Source organism: Entelurus aequoreus, linkage group LG14 (assembly GCF_033978785.1).
Source record: "Entelurus aequoreus isolate RoL-2023_Sb linkage group LG14, RoL_Eaeq_v1.1, whole genome shotgun sequence".
Classification (NCBI taxonomy): domain Eukaryota; kingdom Metazoa; phylum Chordata; class Actinopteri; order Syngnathiformes; family Syngnathidae; genus Entelurus; species Entelurus aequoreus.
In genome coordinates this window covers 27,215,425-27,241,993 of record NC_084744.1, presented here as the reverse complement: position 1 = coordinate 27,241,993, position 26,569 = coordinate 27,215,425, and the positions used below count along the sequence as shown (strand labels likewise).

Sequence of the window (26,569 nt, the reverse complement as noted above, 5' to 3'; positions counted from 1 at the left end):
GACTGAATTGTTTGTGGAAGGATGGTTTTGTTTTTACAAACATACATTTGTGGATAAAATAAAAAATTCCATTATTGTGTTTTAAACATTTTGTACGTTTTTTTCTTTTTTAACATCCCCAAAACATTATCAATTTCAGAAAATAAGTTTGGAGTGTTAGGCAAAAGCCAATATTGTACATCATCCCACAGAAATTTACTTTGCATACATTCATAAAATAAACTGCTTATTTTGTTCTGCTATCACAGAAAGAACTAGTGTTGTCTTCAATTGCAAAACAACATCCTGAAATTATTTTAAGTGATCAATTCTGTTTTGTTTTTGTCTTTTTTTGTTTTTATGAACTCCTTTGCCTTTCGAAGAATGGAAACTTTCAAGTTATTTGTATTTTTTTTTTTTTTTTTTTTTGTTCCAGAGAAAATCCAGCAAATAAGAAATATTAAAGAATTGTCTAATTTCAGAGTTTCAAATCTGTAATATTGTGTCCATCCTCCAAAAGCCCAGAAAGTTTCAAAAAGAGTTCTGAAAAAGATGATATGCTGTATTTAGAATATTTTGAACGAATGCCTTTATAATTTTTTTTAATATTTGCGTCTATTTGCAGGTCGTATTTAATGAAATCTTAAAATATTATAATACTTTTATCACTCAATAAGTGCATCAGCGACCAAATGCCTTTTTCAAACCATTAGGGTTGCCAACACCCAGACTTTGAAATAAGGGACATCTCGCGGGCGGTTGGAACATTTTTGGTGTCACTTTTAAAATTTGGGTGTCCCCTATTTCAGTCCAGGCCAGAAAAAATGCTTTAAAAATACCAACATGCTTAGAAAAATTAACTTTACACCTCCACTAAACCACTGTTGCACTTACTGTAAGTCCTATGTATACCATAATCACAAGAAAATTGTATTCTTCAACCATGCATTTATTTTTTCAAAATGTGCAAAACAGAGGGGTAAAACAAATCTAAAAACCAAATCGGAATAGATGCTGGATCAAAAAAGGAACACTTATAAGAACAAGAAAGAAAGGTCCGCACACACCGCTACAGCAGTGTGAAAAAGAGCGCTTGCTTTAAACATCATACTTAAATAAAATAAATCCTGATCAATGTAAAATGTGCAAAACAGAAAATGTGCAGTTTCTTCAAAAACATTTGCCATTAAACAGCTGGCACACAAGGACCAAACAGAAAGGTTGATAATATGGATGTTAACAATGTCCATGTGAATGTCCATATAAGACGGAAGTCAATGCCCGTAAATGTTCTTCAGTTCTGATTGATAATAAAGAAAAGAAGAACAATAGGAAAAACGTATTAGGAGTATGTTAGAAGCACAACCTGTGGTGAAAATTTAAAATATATATATATTTTTTTTAAATAATAAAAAAATATAAAAATAAATAAATATATATATGTATATATATATATATATATATATATATATATATATATATATATATATATATATATATATATATATATATATATATACAAATCATTTTCAACCCATATTCAGTTGAATATGCTACAAAAACAAGATATTTGATGTTCAAACTGGTAAACTTTTATTTTTTTTGCAAATAATCATTAACTTTAGAATTTGATGCCAGCAACACGTGACAAAGAAGTTGGGAAAGGTGTCAATAAATACTGATAAAGTTGAGGAATGCTCATCAAACACTTATTTGGAACATCCCACAGGTGAACAGGCTAATTGGGAACAGGTGGGTGCCATGATTGGGTATAAAAGTAGATTCCATGAAATGCTCAGTCATTCACAAACAAGGATGGGGCGAGGGTCACCACTTTGTCAACAAATATGTGAGCAAATTGTTGAACAGTTTAAGAAAAACCTTTCTCAACCAGCTATTGCAAGGAATTTAGGGATTTCACCATCTACGCTCCGTAATATTATCAAAGGGTTCAGAGAATCTGTAGAAATCACTGCACGTAAGCAGCTAAGCCCGTGACCTTTGATCCCTCAGGCTGTACTGCATCAAAAAGCGACATCAGTGTATAAAGGATATCACCACATGGGCTCAGGAACACTTCAGAAACCCACTGTCAGTAACTACAGTTGGTCGCTACATCTGTAAGTGCAAGATAAAACTCTCCTATGCACGGCGAAAACCGTTTATCAACAACACCCAGAAACGCTGTCGGCTTCGCTAGGCCTGAGCTCATCTAAGATGGACTGATACAAAGTGGAAAAGTGTTCTGTGGTCTGACGAGTCCACATTTCAAATTGTTTTTGGAAACTGTGGACGTCGTGTCCTCCAGACCAAAGAGGAAAAGAACCATCCGGATTGTTATAGGCGCAAAGTTAAAAAGCCAGCATGTGTGATGGTTTGGGGGTGTATTAGTGCCCAAGACATGGGTAACTTACACATCTGTGAAGGCGCCATTAATGCTGAAAGGTGCATAAAGTTTTTGGAGCAACATTTGTTGCCATCCAAGCAACGTTACCATGGACGCCCCTGCTTATTTCAGCAAGACAATGCCAAGCCACGTGTTACATCAACGTGGCTTCATAGTAAAAGAGTGCGGGTACTAGACTGGCCTGCCTGTAGTCCAGACCTGTCTCCCATTGAAAATGTGTGGCGCATTATGAAGCCTAAAATAGCACCTGGGAGACCCCCGGACTGTTGAACAACTTAAGCTGTACATCAAGCAAGAATGGGAAAGAATTCCACCTGAGAAGCTTCAAAAATGTGTCTCCTCAGTTCCCAAACCTTTACTGAGTGTTGTTAAAAGGAAAGGCCATGTAACACAGTAGTGCATTCAATTGAATATGGGTTGAAAAGGATTTGCAAATCATTGTATTCCGTTTATATTTACATCTAACACAATTGCCCAACTCATATGGAAACGGGGTTTGTATATATATACATGTAACCTATTTTTATGGGCTTGCCTCTTTGTGATGTTAAGTTCCTGTTATGGGCTGTTGTACGGTATAAATGGTAAAATGGTAAACGGGTTGTACTTGTAAAGCGCTTTTCTACCTTTTTAAGGAACTCAAAGCGCTTTGACACTATTTCCACATTCACCCACACATTCACGGCGGGAGCTGCCATGCAAAGCGCTAACCAGGACCCATCAGGAGCAAGAGTGAAGTGTCTTGCTCAAGGACACAACAGACATGACTAGGATGGTAGAAGGTGGTGATTGAACCAGTAACCCACAGATTGCTGGCACACCCACTCTCCCAACTTCGCCACGCCGTCCCATATGTATATGCCTTGAGCTCTTATTTTGAAGGCGCTAAAAGCGGAAGTGGTTACACGTTGTAGTGGAGCCGAGGATTTTGAAAGAAAGGTGGTCCTCGTGTAAAACTAGAGCCTCCGAGTTTGTTATTTTGTAGTTTTATACAGTATAGGCGACATATATAAAGTTTATATATGGGGTTATGGGGTTATATTACAAACCCTCGGTTACATATATATATATATATATATATATATATATATATATCAATCAATCAATCAATCAATGTTTATTTATATAGCCCTAAATCACAAGTGTCTCAAAGGGCTGTACAAGCCACAACGACATCCTCGGTACAGAGCCCACATACGGGCAAGGAAAAACTCACCCCAGTGGGACGTCGGTGAATGACTATGAGAAACCTTGGAGAGGACCGCATATGTGGGTAACCCCCCCCCCCCTCTAGGGGAGACCGAAAGCAACGGATGTCGAGTGGGTCTGACATAACATTGTGAAAGTCCAGTCCACAGTGGATCCAACACATCAGCGGGAGTCCAGTCCACAGCGGGGCCAACAGGAAACCATCCCGAGCGGAGACGGGTCAGCAGCGCAGAGATGTCCCCAACCGATGCACAGGCTAGTGGTCCACCCGGGGTCCCGACTCTGGACAGCCAGCACTTCATCCATGGCCACCGGACCTATGCAACTCCCCCTCGCACGGGACAGGGGAGAAGAGGAGAGAAGAAAAGAAACGGCAGATCAACTGGTCTAAAAAAGGGGGGGTCTATTTAAAGGCTAGATTATACAAATGAGTTTTAAGATGGGACTTAAATGCTTCTACTGAGGTAGCATCTCTAACTGTTACTGGGAGGGCATTCCAGAGTACTGGAGCCCGAATAGAAAACGCTCTATAGCCCGCAGACTTTTTTTTGGCTCTGGGAATCACTAATAAGCCGGAGTTCTTTGAACGCAGATTTCTTGTCGGGACATATGGTACAATACAATCGGCGAGATAGGCTGGAGCTAAACCGTGTAATATTTTATACGTAAGTAGTAAAACCTTAAAGTCGCATCTTAAGTGCACAGGAAGCCAGTGCAAGTGAGCCATTATAGGCGTAATATGATCAAACTTTCTTGTTTTTGTCAAAAGCCTTGCAGCCGCATTTTGTACCAACTGTAATCTTTTAATGCTAGACATAGGGAGGCCCGGAAATAATACGTTACAGTAATCGAGACGAGACGTAACGAACGCATGAATAATGATCTCAGCGTCGCTAGTGGACAAGATGGAACGAATTTTAGCGATATTACGGAGATGAAAGAAGGCCGTTTTAGTAACACTCTTAATGTGTGACTCAAACGAGAGAGTTGGGTCGAAGATAATACCCAGATTCTTTACCGAGTCTCCTTGTTTAATTGTTTGGTTGTCAAATGTTAAGGTGGTATTATTAAATAGATGTTGGTGTCTAGCAGGACCGATAATCAGCATTTCCGTTTTCTTAGCGTTGAGTTGCAAAAAGTTAGCGGACATCCATTGTTTAATTTCATTAAGACACGCCTCCAGCTGACTACAGTCCGGCGTGTTGGTCAGCTTTAGGGGCATGTAGAGTTGAGTGTCATCAGCATAACAGTGAAAGCTAACACCGTATTTGCGTATGATGTCACCTAGCGGCAGCATGTAAATACTAAAGAGTGCAGGGCCAAGAACCGAACCCTGGGGAACTCCGCACGTTACCTTGACATAGTCCGAGGTCACATTGTTATGGGAGACACACTGCATCCTGTCAGTAAGATAAGAGTTAAACCAAGACAAGGCTAAGTCTGACATACCAATACGTGTTTTGATACGCTCTAATAAAATATTATGATCGACGGTATCGAAAGCGGCACTAAGATCAAGAAGCAGCAACATAGATGATGCATCAGAATCCATCGTTAGCAATAGATCATTAGTCATTTTTGCGAGGGCTGTCTCCGTAGAGTGATTTGCCCTGAAACCGGATTGAAAAGGTTCACAGAGATTGTTAGTCACTAAGTGTTCATTTAGCTGCTGTGCAACAATTTTTTCGAGAATTTTGGAAATAAACGGAAGGTGGGAGACCGGTCGGTAGTTTACCATGAGGTCAGGATCGAGGTTAGGTCTTTTGAGCAGAGGATGAATAACCGCTTTTTTGAATGCTAGGGGAACAGTGCCGGAGGAAAGTGATAAGTTTATAATATTTAACACTGATGGACCTAATAATACAAACAGTTCCTTGATAAGTTTCCCAGGAAGTGGGTCAAGTAAACATGTTGTTTGTTTTATCCCACTTACACGCTGTAATAATTCCTCTAATGTTATTTCATCAAAAATAGAGAGACTATTTTGGAGGGCAGTGTCCGTCATATATACCGTCGTATTTGTGTTAATAGAACCCAGTTGTAGCTGGGATGCGTTGTCTTTAATCTCCTTTCTAATGAGTTCAATTTTCTTATTAAAGAAATTCATAAAATCATCTGCCGAGTGGGTGGAGCTACTGGGAGGATGCTACTGTACTAAACAGAAATTTAGGATCGTTTTTGTTGAGGCGGAAGAGATTTGAGTAGTATTTAGCTTTAGCTAAGGTAAGCATGCGTTTATAAGTTATTAAACTATCACTCCATGCTTGATGGAAAACCTCAAGTTTAGTCGCGCGCCATTTGCGTTCCAGTTTTCTACATGATAATTTATGAGCTCTAATTTCTTCTGTAAACCATGGGGTGCGCCTTTTAGGGGCCCTTTTTTGCTTTAGCGGTGCTATACTATCAATAATTTCGCGCAAGGCATCGTCAAAGTTGTTAGTGAGGTTATCAATAGAGCCGACATAATTTGGGAATGGTGCCATTACCGAAGGCAGTAGGTCAGCAAGAGTCATCGTTGTGGCAGCATTAATGTTGCGGCCGCTATAGCAGTTATTATTATTATTAGCTTGTTGACAAAGAGTCAAAACTTCAAATTTTATAAGGTAATGATCGGACATTACTTTAGTATATGGAAGTATCATAACTTTGGAGGTGGTGACACCCCTGACAAGCACTAGATCTATTGTATTACCGTTGCGATGCGTGGGTTCATGTATTATTTGTGTAAGACCACAGCTATCAATTATGGTTTGGAGCGCCACGCACTGAGGGTCCGATGGGGTATTCATATGGATATTAAAGTCCCCCATTATGATTATATTGTCGGCGTGCGTCACTAGATCAGCAACGAACTCTGAGAATTCACTGATAAAGTCCGAATAGGGCCCAGGGGGGCGGTAGATAACAGCCAGGTCGAGAGGTAGCGGTGTGACAGACCTCATAGTAAGCACCTCAAACGATTTATATTTATTATTTAGGTTAGGGGTAAGGTTGAAATTTTCATTGTATATTAGTGCGACACCCCCTCCCCTTTTAAGAGGGCGGGCAACATGCGCATTCGTATAGTTAGGAGGAGATGCCTCATTGAGCGCAAACAATTCGTCCGGTTTGAGCCAGGTTTCGTTAAGACCAATGACGTTAAGATTGTTGTCTCTAATGACCTCATTAACCAATAACGCCTTGGGAGACAATGATCTTATGTTTAAAAAGCCCATATTATAGGTATTGGGCTGTTTTGACGAGTTTTTGTTAAGATTATCCGTAGTGGCAATATTAACAATGTTGCGTTTATTATGCGTAGTGCACTTTAAATAGTATACATATATATATATATATATGTATATATATATATATGTATATATATATATATATATATATATATATATATATATATATATATATATAATAAAAAATAAAAATACATTAAAAAGCTTAGTCACTCACCTATTTATTTATCCAGGGAAACTACATGTTGAAAAGAGAAACTGGAAATTGTGATGTTTCAAGTTGTATGCTTGCATGTTCGAAATAAACTCAAACTCAATTTCAAACTTCCTGCTGCGCTATCGGGATACGCTGGTGATCAGAATAAGCACATTCAAGTTTAGTTTCTGACTTCTTCGTTAGCACATCGCAACTTTTCCATTTGATTTTTCGTTTTTTGGGTTTGGAAGAAGAAGAAGGAGACGAAGAAGAAGTAGAAGATAGGAAAAGCCTTGGTCGACGGAAGGCGGAAGTAAACCAAGAGCGGTGGAAAAGTAGGATGCTCAAGGGATCAAATGTTTATCTCAATGAACATTTAACCAAGAGCAATGCTGATATTGCTAAAAGAGCTCGGTACCTACGCAAAGAGGGAAAAATACAAGCAACATGGTCATCCAACTGCAAAGTCTACATAAAGCTAAATGGTGCACCTGAGCAGGCACAAGTGCTAATGGTCAGGAGCTTAAATGATTTGGATAAATTTGCATAGTGTGTGGTTTGCTGATCTATATGTTTTTTGTGTTTTTAGAGTTGACATCTATTCTGTAAATCCTTATTAACTTTAAATGTCTATCAAACTTCCCAAAAAAGGACTCAGAATTGCCCACTTGAACATCTGTAGTCTGAAAAACAAGGTAATTGAGTTGAGTAAAATAATGTTTGAAAATGATCTACATATAGTAGCAATTTCTGAAACTCATTTGGATGATTCAATTGACAATACTGAAATATTTATACAAGGTTACAATATAATTAGCCTTGATAGAAACAAACACGGGGGAGGAGTAGCCTTTTATGTACAAGACCACATTCCAATAAAGCAAAGAGGAGATCTGGACTTGACAGATGTAGAAGCAATCTGGATCCAGGTTCACTTGCCACATCTAAAGCCATTACTAATCTGCTGCTGCTATAGACCACCTTCCTCTGATGCAGCATATCTTGAAAAAATGTGTGCAATGCTTCAGAATGTTTCTGACACAGACAGAGAAATGTATTTCTTAGGAGACTTAAATATTGACTGGCTCTCAAAAAACTGCCCTATGAAAAGAAAGCTTAATGACACTGCCACTGTATGTAACCTAACTCAAATGATAAATCTACCAACCAGAATAAATATGAACAATTCAGGTGTATTGTCTTCAACTTGCATAGATCATCTTTTTACTAATTCAGTAGATAAATGCTCAAAGGTTGTTTCTGTGCCAATTGGATTTAGTGATCATAACATGATTGCTATAGCAAGAAAAGTGAAAGTCCCCAAAGTTGGACCTACAATTATGTATAAGAGACTCTACAAACATTTCTGTGATAATGCCTTTATTGAAGACGTACATAACATACAGTGGGACAGTGTATTTGAGTCAAAGCATACTGAAGCAGCTCTGCATGAATTCATGAAGTCATTTTCTTCTGTCTGTGATAAGCATGCACCCATCAAGAAGCTCACCGTCAGATCTGTCAAAGCCCCTTGGCTTGACTCTGACCTGAGAAACTTGATGAAAGATAGAGATATACGGAAAAGAGTTGCAGTAGATTCAGGTAGCTCAGAGGACTGGCTAGCATATCACTCTTTAAGAAACAAAGTCACCAAATTAAATAAACAGAAAAAAAGGGTGTACTACCAATCTAGAATTGAAGAAATTAAACATGATGGAAAACAACTTTGGAGTACTCTCAATCAAATCATGGGTAGAGATAAAATGGGAAAAACACCAGCATTTATTGAATCAGGTGAAGGCTTTATCACCAAGCCCAAAGAAATTGCTGATTACTTCAACAATTATTTCATAAGTAAAGTTGATACTATAAGAAATGGCATGCTGCCTGTAAATTGTATTCTATCTGAGTCACTTATTAAAAATGATATCATGCAGGACAAAAAATGTAAATTTGAATTCTCAGTCACTAATGTATTGGAAATTGAAAATCTATTGTCTGAGTTGAAATCTAACAAACCTTGTGGTCATGATAATCTAGATAGTAGACTTTTAAAATTGTCAGCTGGAATAATAGCCAGTCCGATATGTTATATTTTTAACTTAAGTTTTAAAGAAGGAATCTATCCTCAAATATGGAAGGTTGCTAGAGTAACTCCTCTACCAAAAAATAGGAAAGAAGCATTCACTGGATCGAATAGTAGGCCAATTAGCATTTTACCAGTATTAGGAAAATTAATGGAAACAATTATATTTAAGCAAATTCAAAATTATTTCTCTATAAATGACATTAATTCAGACTTTCAACATGCATATAAAACTGGCCATTCAACATGCACAGCTCTCACACAATTAACAGATGACTGGCTAAAACAAATTGACAGTAAATTATTAGTTGGCACAGTGCTATTAGATTTTAGTGCTGCTTTTGATATTATTGACCACAAACTACTACTTATAAAACTGTCTGCTTATGGTTTTAAACTCTCAGCGATTAACTGGATGAAAAGCTACCTAGTCAACAGACAGCAATGTGTCATGTTCAATGGAACCCTTTCAAATATTAAAACATTATATTGTGGTATTCCCCAGGGAAGTTGCCTGGGACCTTTATTATACTCAATATTTGTAAATGATATGTCATGTATTTTAAAGAATGGTTACTGTGCAATTTACGCAGATGACACAACAATATATGCTTATGCTGATAATTGCACAGACCTGAGCAGTATACTACAAGACAAGGTTATGCAGATTTCTAAATGGGTTACAGAAAATAAGATGAAACGTAATATTTCCAAAACAAAATGTCTTGTTATTTGCTCAAAACATGCTCATAGAAAAGAACGCATATTGAATGTTTCTTTGAACGGAGTTCATATTGAACAAGTTAAAGAAGCCAGGTTGCTGGGAGTTACAATAGATGAAAGACTATCTTGGGCCACTCACATTAATAACATAGTAACAAAAATGAGCAGAAGCATCTCAATCATAAGAAGAAGTGCCTATTTTTTAACTAACACAACTACGAAACAAGTTATACAATCCCTTGTATTGTCACATATTGACTACTGCCCAGCAATCTGGTCTAATGCATCTAAACAAGAACTCAATAAAATCCAGCTTACCCAAAACAGAGCTGCCAGACTCGCTCTCCATTGCTCATTTAGGACCAGCGTTGAGATCATGCATAATGAATTGTCATGGATGAGAGTTGGTGAAAGAGTAGCGTGTAGTTTGATTCTATTTTTAAAAACAATCTATACATACCATAAACCTTCATATCTGTATTCTCAGCTGTTGCTTGCTAGTGAAAGTCACAACTATGGTACCAGGTTAGCCCTAAGAGGTGCTTTCACCCGTCTTAAACCCAAAAGTGATGTTTTGAAAAAGACTGTAATGTATAGGGCAATCACTTACTGGAATCGACTTCCACAATATCTGGTATCAATCACCAGCAGAGTGGGTTTTAAGAATAGACTAAGAGGAGAAGTATTGCGGAAAGAGATTATTCTAGATTGTACCTAATGTCATGACTGTTTTTATTGACTATTTTATTGATTATGGGACAAGCAGTAGAAAATGGTGGATGGAACTTTTTTCGTCACTTACTGTTTGTCTTTGGTACACTAATGTATATATTTTAGGCCATTGGTTCTTTGTTTTATTTTATTTTTTGCAAAAATATATATATATCTATTTTTATATTGCTCTTTTTATCTTTGGTATGAACAATATTATGTAAACTCGAAGTTATTATTATTTTTTTGGTTCTTTGTTGTTGCTATTTTTGTATTACAACATTTTATTATTTGATCATGTTGTACTGCATTTTAATCTTTTGTTTTGTGATTGTGTGATGTTTTTTGCCTGGACCCCAGGAAGAATAGTCTCCACTGCGGTTTAGACTAATGGGGATCCTTAATAAACTAAACTAAACTAAACACGTGAGAGTATCCAAATCTTCTTGGCGGTTGTGCATAAACTGTTTTGTGACTGGATGGAGATGGAAGGGGATAGTGGCGGGATGTATGAGGAAGGTGTATAAAGAATGGCTCAGGGACACAGAGAGGTAGCGTTGCTGTCATGTTTACTAGTCATTCAGGAAGTAAGCCCCAGCCCCAAAGCACCCTGGGATATGTAGGCATAGCCTACCACTACACCTCCCCTTCTTAGTTCAGCAACAACATATTCAAACACAAACTAATAAGCAAACTTATTCAAACATTTTAGATGAACTTAGACCACTGTAAATGAATAACTCTGACATAGTATTACAATCATCTTTCGCTTACACTTCTTTTTTTTTTTTTTTTTTTCCACAAACAAGAACTTGAAATACTTTAGAGTTCTACAAAACGCTTACATTTCTTTTTTTTTTTCTTTTTTTTTTTTTTTTTTCACAAACAAGAACTTGAAATACTTTAGAGTTCTACAAATCAAGTCTCTCAGGAGCCTTTGTCACTCTGCCTGACCTGGTGACTTGTGGTTGTCCAGGAGGAGTACCTGTGGCTCTGAGGTGGATTCTGTTTCTCCTCAGAACGCCCCTGTCAGTCTCTACCAAGTATGACCTTGGTGTGTGGGCATTTCCCAATACAGTCCCAGGGGTCGCTTCCGTGGTGACCCACACTTTCTGTCCAGACGGGAGCTCTGGGAGCGCACGGGAACGGTGGTGGTGGTTGTAGTTTGCAGCTTGCTTGCGTCGCCCTTCCTCATCCTTCTGGCGAAACTCCTGCAGCTCGGGCCATTTAGGGTCCAGCTTGCTTGAAGGCTGCGGCAGCGATGTGCGCAGGTTCCTCCCCATCAGCAACTGCGCTGGTGAGAATCCGTGCTCTAGCGGTGTGGCTCTGTATGCCAGTAGTGCCCTGACTTGGTCAGTGTCTTTTTCCCACAGCTTCTTGACAGTTTGAACAGCACGCTCCGCTTCACCATTCGCTTGTGGGTAGCGAGGACTGCTCGTGACATGTGTGAAGCTGCACTCTTTTGCAAATGCTCTGAATGCCTCCGACGAAAACTGGGGCCCATTGTCAGAAACCACGGTCTGTGCGTAACCATGATGACTAAAAGCATCTTTCACAGCTCCAATGGTGGCCTCAGATGTCGTAACTCTGAGCTCTGCCACCTCGATGTACCTAGAAAAATAATCAACAATAAGCAGGTAAGTCTTTTTGCTCCATTCAAACAGGTCCATCCCCACCTTTTGCCATGGGCGATCTGGTACTGTGGTCTCCATCAGCGGCTCTCTGTACTGGATTCTATATTTTTGGCACGTTTCACACTGGTCCACTGCCTCTCTGATGTGGGCAGTGATTCCAGGCCACCATACCGATTCCTTGGCTCTAGAGCGACATTTGGAGATTCCTTGATGACCTTCGTGAAGTTTAGTCATGATCTCCCTTCTGAGTGCTTGTGGTATCACCAGTCTCTCGCCTTTCATGAGAAGGTCATCTGCAAGATACAGGTCTGCTCTGACCTTCCAGTAGGGGGCAACGTCTGGCCTCAGCGTGTGTTTTTCCGGCCATTCTGTCAGACAGTAGTGTGACACTGTTTTGCATGTTTCATCTGCTTGTTGTGCCCGTTTAATTTCTTCCAATCGTGTGTCTGTAGCGGGGAGTGAGGACACAACAGCATTCACAAACACCTGGACCTCTCTTTCAAGTTCCAAGTCACCAGGTGACATCTTGTCCTGAAGCGGCGCTCTAGACAGCGTGTCTGCAGTGATGAGGTTTTTTTTCCTGGGACATGAACAATGTCATAATCATACCTCAGGAGTCGCAGACGAAATCTCAGAACCCTTGGTGGCAGATCATCCAAACCTCTGGTGCTCAACAGTGGGACCAGGGGCTTATGGTCTGTCAGGAGTGTGAAGTGTAGACCCTGCACGTAGGAGGTCAGTCTTTCGCACGCCCATGTTGCTGCCAGCGCCTCCTTTTCAATCTGCGCATAGCGCTTCTCTGTATCTGTCAGTCCTCTTGAAATAAACGTCACTGGTTGCCATGAGCCATCAGCCTGTTTCTGCGTGAGAACAGCACCTATTCCGTATGCTGATGCATCTGCTGCTACTTGAGTCTCTGCTGCATTTGAATATTTAGCAAGTGCTGTCGGTGAGCTCAGTCCTTCTTTCAGCTTTTGAAAAGCAGTCTGTTGAGGTTCCCCCCAGACCCACTCATTTTTCTCCCTCAGTAGGTCTTTCAGGGGCACGGTGACAGTAGCCAGTTGTGGCAAGAATTTGGACAGGTAATTTGCCATGCCTATTAGGCGGCGCACATCCTCCGCGCATTCAGGCTCTGGCATCTGAAGAATCGCTTTTGTTTTGTTTGGGTCGGGCTCGATGCCTTTTGCCGAAACCTTGTGACCAACAAAGATCATGTGCTCCTTAGCAAACTCACACTTCTCGTTCAAAGTGAGGCCTTCCTCCTGCATTTTCTGGAGCACACTGTGCAGTCTTTGGTCATGTTCCTGTCTGTCACGGCCATACACAAGAACATCATCTGCATGACACAGCACGCCCTCAAAATCCTCCAACATTTGTGACATCCTTCTTTGAAAATGTTCTGGAGCGGATTTCATCCCAAAGGGCAGGCGGTTGAACAGATATCTCCCAAAAGGAGTGATGAATGTGGTTAATGGTCGTGATTTTGGGGTTAATGGGATTTGCCAAAATCCAGATCGAGCATCCAATTTTGTGAAAACCTTTGCCTCTGACATCATCGCAAGTGTTTGGTCGACGGAAGGAAGAATATGGCGTTCTCTTTTCACTGCTTTGTTTAGCTTTGTGAGATCTACACAGATCCTGAGTTTGTCCTGCTTTGGTTTTGGAACCACAACCATTCCAGAGCACCAAGCCGTTGGTTCTGTCACTTTTGATATGACTCCCATAGTTTCCATTCTATCCAGTTCTTCACGCACTTTCTCTCTCAGTGGCAGTGGGACCCGTCTGGGTGTTGAGAGAGCATAAGGTGTCGCTCCTTTTTTCAGCTCTATGCGGTACGGCTCCTTCAGCTCACCAAGCCCATGGAACACCGCTGGATACGCTGCTTTGAAATCTGTTTCAGGCTGTGTCGCTGTGACAGCCTCTGCTCTGTGAACCAGTTGCATGGCCTCTATGGCTGGTAGTCCCAGAAGTGGTTGTGTCAGTCCTGCCACAACATAAACATGTTGGTCTGTAAAGAGGCCTTTTGCCAGCATTTTCCCCTGGAAACAGCCCTTTACATTCAGGGGGTTGCGTCCCGGTCCAAACAGTTTCTTAAGTGGTTTCTCCAACTTGCCATCTCGTGTTGGTTTAAAGACACTTTCCGGTATGGATGTCACGTCAGCTCCTGTGTCGATTTTAAAATTAATGGCTTCCCCGTTGAGTAGTATATTTTCCATCCAAGGCCTTGTAGTCTGTGTTTGCACCTCACCTAGAAAAGCATAGTCCTCCTGATCATTGTCACCGTCTGACTGGCACTCTGTGACTGTGTTTACTGCTTTCCCTCTGAAACAGGCCACTGCATAATGTCCAATTTTGCGACACTTGCGACATTCTACATCTTTAGCTGGGCAGTCTTTCCATGCATGTCTGCGTCCTTTTCCACATCGGCCACACTCTTTTTCTCCTTGAGTGTCTGACCTTTGGCCTTTGTTTGAGTGTTGAGGCTTTTTCCCCAGGCGCTGAAACCTTGTCTGAACAGCATCTAAATTTATCTTGGAGTCTCCTTCTCCAGCAGTGTTGTACATTAATGTCTGTTGTTTCTTAACCGTTTCACTTTGTCTCACTCTTTGTATTGTCTTCACCAGGGTCAATTCTGAGTCCATCTGTAGCTGTTCTGACAGCCTCCTGTCATTTATTCCAACCACAATTCTGTCTCTTATTAGCTCTTCCTTCAGATCTCTATAGTTACAATGTTCTGCTAACTTGTGCACAGTGGTGATGAATGCTTCTGCACTCTCTCCATCTTGTTGGAACCTCATGTTAAACTGGGCCCTTTCAAAAATCACATTGTGTTTTCCCACACAGTGCTGCTCAAATGCTTCTTTAACTGTATCATACTTCTTTTTGTTTTCATCAGTCAACGGTAAAACTGCCAAAATATCATCTGCTGCATCTCCCATAGCATAGAGAAGTGAATTCACCTGATACTCCTCTTCTTTCTCTGTTAATCCAGATACAACACGAAATCTCTCAAACCTTCTGATCCATCTTGGCCATCCTGACGGATTTGAGAAGTCAAATGGTTCTGGGTGTGATATTTGTGTAGATGCCATTGTATATTCCCTTAGTTGTCGATCAGGAAAGGTTTGTGTAGCTCAGCCAAGTCGCAGGCTTTTTTTTTTTTTTTTTTTTTTTTTTTTTTTTAGCTTAGCAACTTTTCTTCACTTATCTCCGTTTTTATTGTCAGCACTGAGCTTCCTCCAGGCTATATTCATGAAGAGATAACATCCACCGCTTCACAGGAGTATAAAGTTATAACTTTTGAGTTCTTTTTCACTCTCTGACACCATGTATAATGAATGGCTCAGGGACACAGAGAGGTAGCGTTGCTGTCATGTTTACTAGTCATTCAGGAAGTAAGCCCCAGCCCCAAAGCACCCTGGGATATGTAGGCATAGCCTACCACTACAGAAGGTATGGACGTGGATAGGACTAGAGGGGAGAAAGGAAAGAAGGGGAGTGGAGGGCATGAAGGAAAGTCGAGTGCTAAAAGAGCTCATGAAGAAGATGAAGAAGTAGAAAAAAGGAAAAAGACTATGGAAGATAATTATAGGATTATATATACATTTAAATCAAGTCAAGACATGAATGACATAAGTTTAATGACACTGGTTAAGGGGTTAAAGAAGGACATCGGAGAGGTGGAGATAGCGAAGGTGCTTAGGGACGGGCGACTTTTGATTAAATGCAAAAATGGAGAGCAAAAAAGTAAAGCAATGCGGTTGCAAAAACTGTGCAATAAGATAATAAAGGAAAACATCGAAGTGGGAGAACGAAAGGGGGCAAGAAGAGTAGTGACAGGAATTCCAAGAGGTGAAAATTTAGAAGAATTGAAAAGACAAATAAAAGGGGGAACTGTCAAGATGTTGACAAGAATGATGGCATATAGAAATGGAGAAAAGATGGAGAGCGAATCAGTATTAGTACAGTTTGTCGAGGAAGTCCTCCCGCAGAGAATTATGATTGGGTTTTTAAGCTTTTATGTTAGAGCTTACGTCCCACCCCCAGTACGCTGCTTCAAGTGCCAACGCTATGGGCACATAGCCAGTGTGTGTCATGCTAAGTTGAGATGTGGAAGGTGTGGAGGGGAGCATGAATATGGACAATGTGGAGATAATGATCTGGTCAAATGTTGTAACTGTGGCGGGAATCACACAGCAGCGTATGGGGGATGTGTCATTAGGAAACAGGCAACAGAAGTACAGCAAATCAGAGTAGAAAGAAATATTACATACGCAGAGGCAGTTAAAGTAAGAAATCAAGAAAGTGCAGAACAAGATAGAAGTGAGAATAGTTCAGAACGAGACAGAAGTGGCAATAGTTCAAGTAATAAAAAACAAGAGGCAACAAATACAGGACTTTCTATGGACAAGCTAGTTGTGTTCCTGGCATCCATAAACTGTACAGAACAGGCAAGAAATAAAACGGAGAAGATCAAAATAATTGTCAAAGCAGCAGCAAAGTTCTTAAATTTAAAAGAACTATCTTGGGAACAGGTACAAGGTGAACTACAGAGAGTAGACGAGACAGAGTCATGTTACCACAATCCAATGCCATGTTAATTATTCAGTGGAATGCCAGAAGTTTAGTAGCAAACGGACAGGAACTAAAGGGATATATTAATAATATGAAAAATAAACCACATATAATATGTATTCAAGAAACCTGGCTGAAGCCAAAATTGAGCTTTATAATAAAAGGATACGTAACAATACGTAAAGATAGGAATGATGGGCAAGGAGGAGGATGTGCCATATTTATTAAAGAAGACATGCATTATACAATATTAAAAGAAAAACAAGAACTAGAAATAGTAGGGGTAGAAGTATGGAATAATAAAGAAAGATACAAAGTGCTAAACTTCTATAATCCGTGCAAGAAATTACAAATTCATCAACTAGAAAAAATAGTCGAGCACTGGAGTGGCAATATCATTTGGTGTGGTGACTTTAATGCACATAGCACAATGTGGGGTGAAAGGGATGACTGGAATGGGGAAACATTGGAAGCATTTTTGGAGGAAAAAGAACTGGTGTGTGTGAATGATGGGTCGGGAACAAGATTAGATGTAGTTACGGGTAAAGAAACAGCAATAGATTTAACACTGGTGTCACAAGGGTTAGCAGGAAAGGTAGAGTGGGAAGTAAATAAAGACAGCACTATAGGCAGTGATCACTACCCAATCTTCATTCACATAAACATAAACCAAAGGACAGAAAGCACTAAAAAAGAAGGAAGATGGCAGTATAATCACGGTGATTGGGGACAATTTAGGGAAAGTACCGACATGACATTAAAGGAAGTGGATATAAATCAAGATATTGAACAACTAAATACAGATACTACAAAGTGCATAATAGAAGCAGCCAAAAAAAGCATACCAAGTAGTAGTATAGGGAAAAGAAGGAAGGTAGTGCCGTGGTGGACACAAGCGTGCACAGACGCAATAAAAGAACGGAATAGAGCATTTAGAATATTGAGAAGAACACATCATTTCCAAGATATGATCCAATATAAAAGGCACCAAGCTAAAGTAAGGTACGTTATTAAAAAGACAAAAAAACACTATTGGAGAACGTTTTGTGAATCATTAAATAGAACTACTCCTTTAGGCCAAGTGTGGGGAATGATCAAGAAAATGTCAGGGATCAGAAGTGAACATAAAAATCATGTGATGAAAGATGGGACACGGTGTGTGGTAGAAAATAAAGAAAAAGCAGAACTTTTAGCAAAGACATTTGTTAAAGTGCACAGTAATGATCATTTGAGAAATGTAGAAAAACAAAAGAGAGAAGAAACAATTAGTTTAAATATTGGGGAAATGGTGGAATACAATGATAATAGTTTAACCAACACTATAGATATGAAATTTTCTTTGAATGAAATGGTTCGAATATTGAAAGAGGTTAAAAATACAACACCAGGAAAAGACCAGGTGAGTTATCAGATGATCAAAAACTTAAGCAGCATTGGCAAAGAAGTGGTCTTGAAATTATATAATAGGATATATGAAGAAGGGAAATTACCAGCAGAGTGGAAAGAAGCTGTAATAATTCCGATATGCAAACCAGGGAAAGAACCGGAAGAGGCAGGTAATTATAGGCCGATAGCATTGACCTCAAATTTGGGTAAAGTAATGGAAAAAATGATTAATGAAAGACTAGTGTATTATTTAGAGTCAAAAGAAATAATAAAAAACTACCAAAGTGGATTTCGCAAAGCAAGAAACACAAACGACCCAGCAGTGCAGCTGGAAGAGGAAATTAGAAAGGGACAAATAAATAAAGAAAGTATAATTGCAGTATTTTTTGATATAGAGAAAGCTTATGATATGTTGTGGAAACAGGGGTTGCTGATAAAACTAAATATAATTGGGATTAGAGGGAAAATGTATAGATGGATAAAAGACTTCTTAACAAGTAGAAAAATATTAGTAAAAATAGAGAATGAATACAGCAGAGTATATGAAGTGGAAAATGGGACCCTGCAAGGGAGTATAATAAGTCCAGTATTATTTTCAATAATGATAAATGAAGTTTTTAGTGAAGTGAAGTGAAGTGAATTACATTTATATAGCGCTTTTTCTCAAGTGACTCAAAGCGCTTTACATTGTGAAACCCAATATCTAAGTTACATTTAAACCAGTGTGGGTGGCACTGGGAGCAGATGGGTAAAGTGTCTTGCCCAAGGACACAACGGCAGTGACTAGGATGGCGGAAGCGGGGATCGAACCTGCAACCCTCAAGTTGCTGGCACGGCCGCTCTACCAACCGAGCTATACCGTCCGTATAAGTATACGTATAAGTGGAAGGATTAGTGGATGTGGCACTGTTTGCTGACGATGGAGTGATGTGGAAGAGAGGTAGAAATACTAATCATATAGAAAAGAAGATTCAAAAAGCGGTAAATAAAGTTCAAGAATGGGGAACGGCGTGGGGTTTAAGATTCTCTGTTGGAAAGACAAAAGTCATAAATTTTACAAAGAGGAAAGTACAAAACAAGATCCAAATTAAACTCTATGGAGAAAATATAGAAGAGGTACAAGTATTTAAATATTTGGGTATATGGTTTGATAAAAATATTAACAGGTCAACCCACATCAGCAAAATAGTGGAGAAAAGTAAAAAGGTGTTAAATGTAATGAGGGCTTTGAGGGGTAAAGACTGGGGGGCTGATAGGCAGACATTGAAAGCAATATACATCAGTTTAATACGATCTGTTATTGATTATGGATGCATTATTTATCAATCTGCTGCAAAAACATTACTTGGGAAAGTAGACAGGATCCAATCACAGGCTTTAAGATTATGTTGTGGAGCTACTAAATCAACCCCAGTTGCAGCATTACAAGTAGAGATGAATGAAAAACCTTTAGACATGAGGAGAGATCAACTGTCAGCAGTTTATTGGGCAAACTTAAAAGGGTCCAAGCAAGAACATCCAACCCATCAAGTACTACTGAACTGCTAAGAAAAAGAGAAGAAAAAAATGAATAGATTTGGGCGGATAATAGGAGACAGATGTAATAAAGTTCAAATTGATAATATTAAAGTTAGCCCTACAGTACCAATCCCTGCAATACCACCGTGGATGTATGACAACCCAAATGTAAACATGCAATTACTAAAGAATATAAATTTAAATAGATACCAGATAGAACAATGGATTGAGGAAACGTTTTTAGACAACATCATGGTGTACACAGATGCATCAAAAACTATAAATAATAATGTAGGAGCAGCAGCAGTTATCCCACAAGGAAACATAGTATTAAATAAAATAATTAGTGATAAATTATCTGTTTTTACGGGAGAATTGGTAGCAATTTATATGGCAATTAATTGGATAGAAGAAAATAAAGCAAGGAAAGCAGTCGTGTGCTCGGACTCCTGCAGTGCATTGACTAGCATAAAAAACATAGCGTCAGAAACAAGACAAGATTTAGTTTATGAAATAGTTCAGGCAATCTGCAGAATAAATAAAGCGGGAGGGTTGGTAACATTTCTTTGGGTTCCTGCTCATGTAGGAGTTGAGGGGAACGAATTAGCTGATAAGTACGCAAAACAAGCAAGCACTAAAACAGAAGTAAACATGGAGATTAAGCACAGTAAAGAAGAAGTGAAGAACATCATTAAGATAGAACACAATAAAAAGTGGCAGGATAATTGGAATAAGGAAACAAAAGGTAGAGAGTATTACAAAGTCCAGAGGAGAGTAGGTGTAATGGGAGGAGGAATAGAAATAGGAAGGAAGAAGACATTATTACTAGAATGAGATTAGGACATACATATCTAAATAGTTCATTGAAATTGATGGGGAAACATGCTACAGGACTGTGTGATTCTTGCCAACAGATAGAAAATGTAAGACATGTTTTAATACATTGTAGAAAATATAATAGAGAAAGGGAAATACTGGGAAATAAGTTAGCGAAAGAGAATATTAGGTTAGCAGTGGAAGATATATTAAGATTGCACTCAGAACACACAGGTTATAAAGCAATACACACATTTTTTTTTTAAAAACAATGGGTTAATAAAAGAATTTAGAGTAGGAATCCACCTCGATCCACACTCCATTACAGTAGGTGGCGGTAATGCTCACCACAAGGTTGCTTGCCAACCGCCATAAAATCACAAGAAGAAGAAGAAGAACTTCCTGCTGCTCTTCCTGCGACCACAAAGAGCGGTCCTAGTGCCTCCATGTACCCTAACCGCCATTAAACAGAAAAAAAAGAAGAACGACGAAGCCAACTTGGAAGTGGTCCATTGAAAGGTTGCTAGCGCGACCTCTTGTACTGTAGAATGTAGTATGGACCATAGGACAGGACGAAGAAGTCCCGTTAAGAAGCTGTGGAGGCCTAAGATGCTCTACTAGTCTGCTGGAAATCCAAAGAAGACGAAGGAGTAAAAAGCAAAATGGCGTTTGACAGAGAAGGCCTAAACGTGGCCACTGGCCATTATTGTTTCTCTATTTGTATTTAGTGCATACATGTACGCATATATGTCGTGTAGTAGATGAAACATTGTTAGTCATTGTTTGTATCCGGATACATTAGTCTGAGCGCACTTTATGTGCTAGCTTAGCTTGCTAGTTAGCTTAGCTTGTTAGCTGCTAACAAAGAGACGCGGACGTTATCAACACATCGCTAAGTAGAGATCAAATGTGAGTGTAAAGTGTTGTGATTGTGTGAAAATGTGCGAAAGAACGATAGCAAAGTATGAGGAGGAACTTTGTCCAACAAAAGAGGAGAAGGAGCGACAACATCAACTTATGGACGCTCAAGTTGTGTTACACAGAACAGGTTTGTGTACTTCTTACTCTCACATCTTTACTAACTTTATATTTCATTACTAACACTTTTCTTCAATAGGAAGATGCTTTGTCTTGTGGGGATGATGCAATGCTTTGATTTAGATTCTTCATGAAAACGAGACAGTTTGAGGTTGATGTTCCTCTCAGTTTGTAACAATGTGTGATTGATTGATTGAAGGACTTATGAGAAGTTTGCATAGGAAAGGGTACAGTTTCATCACGGTACACATTCACTGCTACAAGAAAGCCTGAGATGGTTTCAGTTGAAAGATTTGTTTAACTCACACAGAACACAGTACTATGTAGAAAGTAGCATTTTAAGTACAAACATACTGCAAAAAAATAAATGAAAATATAATATAAAATAGGTAAAAGGCTTTGTATATTCCCAGTTACGAGTTGCCACAACATGTAATGTCTTTCATTTTTGATAGGGAGTTCCACATTTTGGTGGTATAGCAAGCAAACAAATTATAACCTTTATTGGAGTGAAATCTGGGTTGAATGTGATGTGTACAACTTTCTTTGGTGTTATAATGGTGAATATATTTTGAAGGATCTAAACAGGTACATGGATATTTTAGTGGTATGGTGTATTTTGTACACCAGACCAACTGCAAGAAGATGTACTCTGTCACCTACCAAGAGCCTCCCCACGTTAAGGAAATGGTTGGTGGAAAGGTGAGCCTGAGATGGACGGTTGAGTAGAAGCCCAATCATTTTGTTTTGGGATGTCTGGAGTTTGTTTTTCAGGGCTTTCAAGATACCAAACATTAACTCCGTAGTCAAAGTGGGGTTAAATGAGCGCGTGTGTTAGTCTTAAGTGTATTTCTACCCGCCAGTTAAGGACTAGGGTTGTACAGTATACCGGAAATAGTATAATACCGCAATACTAATTAATCATATTCGGTATTATACCGCCTCTAAAAAGTACTACTTCTATGATTACATCAATATTTTTTGGCATCACAACATCTTTTTTCGTTTAAAAAAAATTTATATTACTTTTATAAACTCAGGAAATACGTCCCTGGACACATGAGGACTTTGAATATGACCAATGTATGATCCTGTAACTACTTCAAGGTTCAATCAATCAATCAATCAATGTTTATTTATATAGCCCTAAATCACAAGTGTCTCAAAGGGCTGTACAAGCCACAACGACATCCTCGGTACAGAGCCCACATACGGGCAAGGAAAAACTCACCCCAGTGGGACGTCGGTGAATGACTATGAGAAACCTTGGAGAGGACCGCATATGTGGGTAACCCCCCCCCCCTCTAGGGGAGACCGAAAGCAATGGATGTCGAGTGGGTCTTACATAACATTGTGAAAATAATATATAGGTTCAAGGTTTTAATCGTCACATGCCGAGTACACCACAGTGAAATGCTTTTTTCCATGCTCTTCAGATATTGCGTACAGTGGGATCCAAACACTAGTTGCTGAATTTAATACACTAAATACAAAAAATACAAACATTTGAATAGCTCTGATGTACATTCATTACAAGACAATAAGTTGCACAATACTTGGTATCAGATTGATACCCAAATTTGTGGTAGAGTTTCCAAACAACAGAAGAATAAGTGATTATTACATTTTAACAAAAGTGTAGATGGAACATGTTAAAACAGATAATAAGCAGATAAGGGTGTACCCTGCTGAATGCAGCTGGGATAGGCTCCAGCACCCAATGGATGGATTAACAGTAAATGAACAAGTAGATTAATAATCCATGTTCTACCACTTGTCCTTAATAATTTTGACAAAATAATAGAATATAAATGACACAATATGTTACTGCATATGTCAGCAGACTAAATTAGGAGCTTTTTGTTGTGTACTTACTACTAAAAAACACGTTGTCTAGTATGTTTAATATTTTATTTAAGGACAATTGCAATAAGAAACATATGTTTAATGTACCCTAAGATTTTTTGTTAAAATAAAGCCAATAATTCACTTTTTTGTGGTCCCTTTTATTTAGAAAAGTATCGAATTACATTTTGGTACAGGTCCCGGTACCAAAATATGGTATCGGGACAACAATGGTAAGAACATAATTCGTCGGTTGATTCTTTGACTACGTTAGTAGTCATTTTCTCGCTGGAGAGATTAGTCTCTACGATGCAGCCAAGATGGGTAATCTCATTTTTGTTTGTTTTAATATTGTCACCCACTTTGACTGTAAAGTTATTTACTTTTCTGAGGTTAGGAATTGACCCAAAGACCTGTGTACTTGCAAGTACTGGGGCGAGTCTTAATTTACCAGTTTGTCATTGAAAGCCTTGCTAGTCTAGGTCTTGTAGCTTTGCTTGTTTTGTGGTCGTCAGCCTCGGTTCTATGTTCTTTATGGGTACATCCCTTCAGGACGTATCTGTGTTCCAGTCCCCAAGAAGATGTAAACCTGTATCAACATGTTTACACAAAACTCACACAGTCACCAAATACATTTTTATACCATAATCAAATCTAATTCAAGTTATAATTTCACTTCCTGATTCTGACTTACATGCATCAATAAGTGAAAGTAAACAATTGTTGTATGATAGTTTAAAAGGACTCACTCACCCTGGTAGTTTGCTTAATGAGCTAAGTGAGGCAATGTTGGTGGCACAGCTTAAGGAAGGTTTTTAAAATGGGTGCATCCTGTCAGGACATATCTGTGTTCCAGTCCCCAAGAAGATGTAAACCTGTATCAACATGTTTACACAAAACTCACACAGTCACCAAATACATTTTTATACCGTAATCAAATCTAATTCAAGTTATAATTTCACTTCCTGATTCTGACTTACATGCATCAATAAGTGAAAGTAAACAATTATTTTCAATAACCAAAGTAGTCAACACTTGAATTATTAAAAGAACATAAAGGTGACTGACTTTCCTTCAGCGTGTCGTAGATGGTCTCCAATTCCTAAAGAGGAATTGTTGATGGAGATACTCCATAAAAAACACCACATAGTAAAACATGTTTTTGGTAAAAGTTTATTTTGGCCCAGCCAACAAAATGACCACAACAAAGTATTCTGCATGATGACAAAAACGTACCATGAATGTTTTTTTTAATCGATTTTGGAATTAGATTTTTTATTTATTTCCATGATATAGAAGTTATGGTAATGACTATGTCACTAAAAGATGATGGTTAAGTTTACAGATAAAGAGCAGGTGTAATGGACCGTATACAGAATAAAATATTTACACATTTTACATCAGTGAAGTTCAAAATGCCTCAATCAATGCTGCCTCGTACTTATAAAAACTTTTCAAATTGCCCCCTATCCAATTTCCAAGTCTGTTTCTGTACTCACTGTACCACTTTTGAATACATTTTAGGAAAAAAGGAGGTATTTCCTGTGTTTCTATTAATTGTTTTGCTACACACTTTTAACACAACACACGAAATAACACAAATAATGTCATTGTGTTAATAGTGTCAGTCCAAAACTATTTCTATTCTCTCTTAATTGTATTTACTTATTTACCCAACAGATGTCCAGCAGCCCCCTCACATTAAAGAGGAAGAGGAGGATCCACAGCCACCCCACATGAAAGAGGAAGAGGAGGAAGTGTGGATCACTCAGGAGGGAGAGTGTCTTCTAGGGCAGGAGGAGGATGATGTCACCAAGTTTCCACTGACTGTTGTCTCTGTGAAGACTGAAGAGCATGAAGACAAACCACCTGAGTCCTCACAGCTTCATCACAGTCCAAGTAAGCACAACATCCACATATCATTTTATTCTCAGGGCATTCAATCCATCACAACTGGACTGTTCACTTTGTCTTAGAAGACGTTTGTCCTCTCATCCAAGTAGGCTTCATCACTTCATGCTCATAGACTTCAAGTCTTAAATCTAATCACTGGAATTTAGAGGGGAACTGCACTTTTTTGGGGAATTTTTTCTATCGTTCACAATCATTATAAAAGACATGACGATGGATATATATTTTTTAAAATCACATTCTAACTCATAAATGTAAATAAAAGTCCACTTGCAATGGAACCAATGGGAGGTCCTCTATAACCATCCAAAAAGTGCCAACAATACTCCATTTGCATTTCATAGCTTGAATACCAACCAAGTATTAGATTGTCAAGAGTGGCCAAAAAGTTAAATGTTGGTCTAATCACTCAAATTACTTTGTTCCAGAAGTTTTGAGGCTTGTCTCTGTGCTGTTTGGCGTAATGTAAGCGGGATACTTTGTGACATTTGCGCAGAAATGGCTTTCGTCTGGCGACTCGGCCATGCAGCACATTTTTCTTCAAGTGCCTCCTTATTGTGCATCTTGAAACAGCCACACCACAATTTTTCAGAGAGTCCTGTATTTCAGCTGAAGTTATTTGTGGATTTTTCTTTGCATCTCGAACAATTTTCCTGGCAGTTGTGGCTGAAATCTTTGCTGGTCTACCTGAATCCCTCATGTACCACTTCTTAATCAGTGTTTGAACACTGCTGATTGGCATGATCAATTCCTTGGAAAACTTTTTATACCCCTTTCCTATTTTATGCAGTTCAATTACCTTTTCTCGCAGATCCTTTGACAATTATTTTGCCTTCCCCATGACTCAGAATCCAGAAACATCTGTGCAGCACTGGATGAAAGATGCAATGGTCTGTCAGAAGCCCAGAAACTCACTGACCTTTTATACACACACATTAAAGGCCTACTGAAATGAATTTTTTTTATTTAAACGGGAATAGCAGATCCATTCTATGTGTCATACTTGATCATTTCGCGATATTGCCATATTTTTGCTGAAAGGATTTAGTAGAGAAAATCGACGATAAAGTTCGCAACTTTTGCTCGCTGATAAAAAAAACATTGCCCCTACCGGAAGTAGCGTGACGTCACAAGCGGTAGTGCTGCTCACAATTCCCCGTTGTTTACAATGGAGCGAGAGATATTCTGAGCGAGAAAGCGACGATTACCCCATTAATTTGAGCGAGGATGAAAGATTCGTGGATGAGGAACGTTAGAGTTACGGACTAGAATGCAGTTCAAGAGATATCTTTTTTCGCTCTGACCGTA

General features: G+C 39.0%; 2 protein-coding genes across 3 annotated transcripts in view; one reads left to right on the top strand and one right to left on the bottom strand.

Moving 5' to 3' along the window:
• Positions 1–26,569, bottom strand: part of LOC133664592 (oocyte zinc finger protein XlCOF6-like) — a 225,970-nt gene that overhangs the window by 180,138 nt on the left and 19,263 nt on the right. The window lies entirely within an intron of this gene.
• Positions 20,852–26,569, top strand: part of LOC133664598 (oocyte zinc finger protein XlCOF6-like) — a 183,537-nt gene continuing 177,819 nt past the window's right edge. For both annotated transcript variants that reach the window (XM_062069358.1, XM_062069361.1), the window contains exons 1-2: positions 20,852–21,515; positions 25,031–25,249. In XM_062069358.1, coding sequence (XP_061925342.1) covers positions 21,407–21,515; positions 25,031–25,249 — 328 coding nt within the window. In that variant the 5' untranslated portion in view covers positions 20,852–21,406. The remainder of the gene's footprint in view (positions 21,516–25,030; positions 25,250–26,569) is intronic.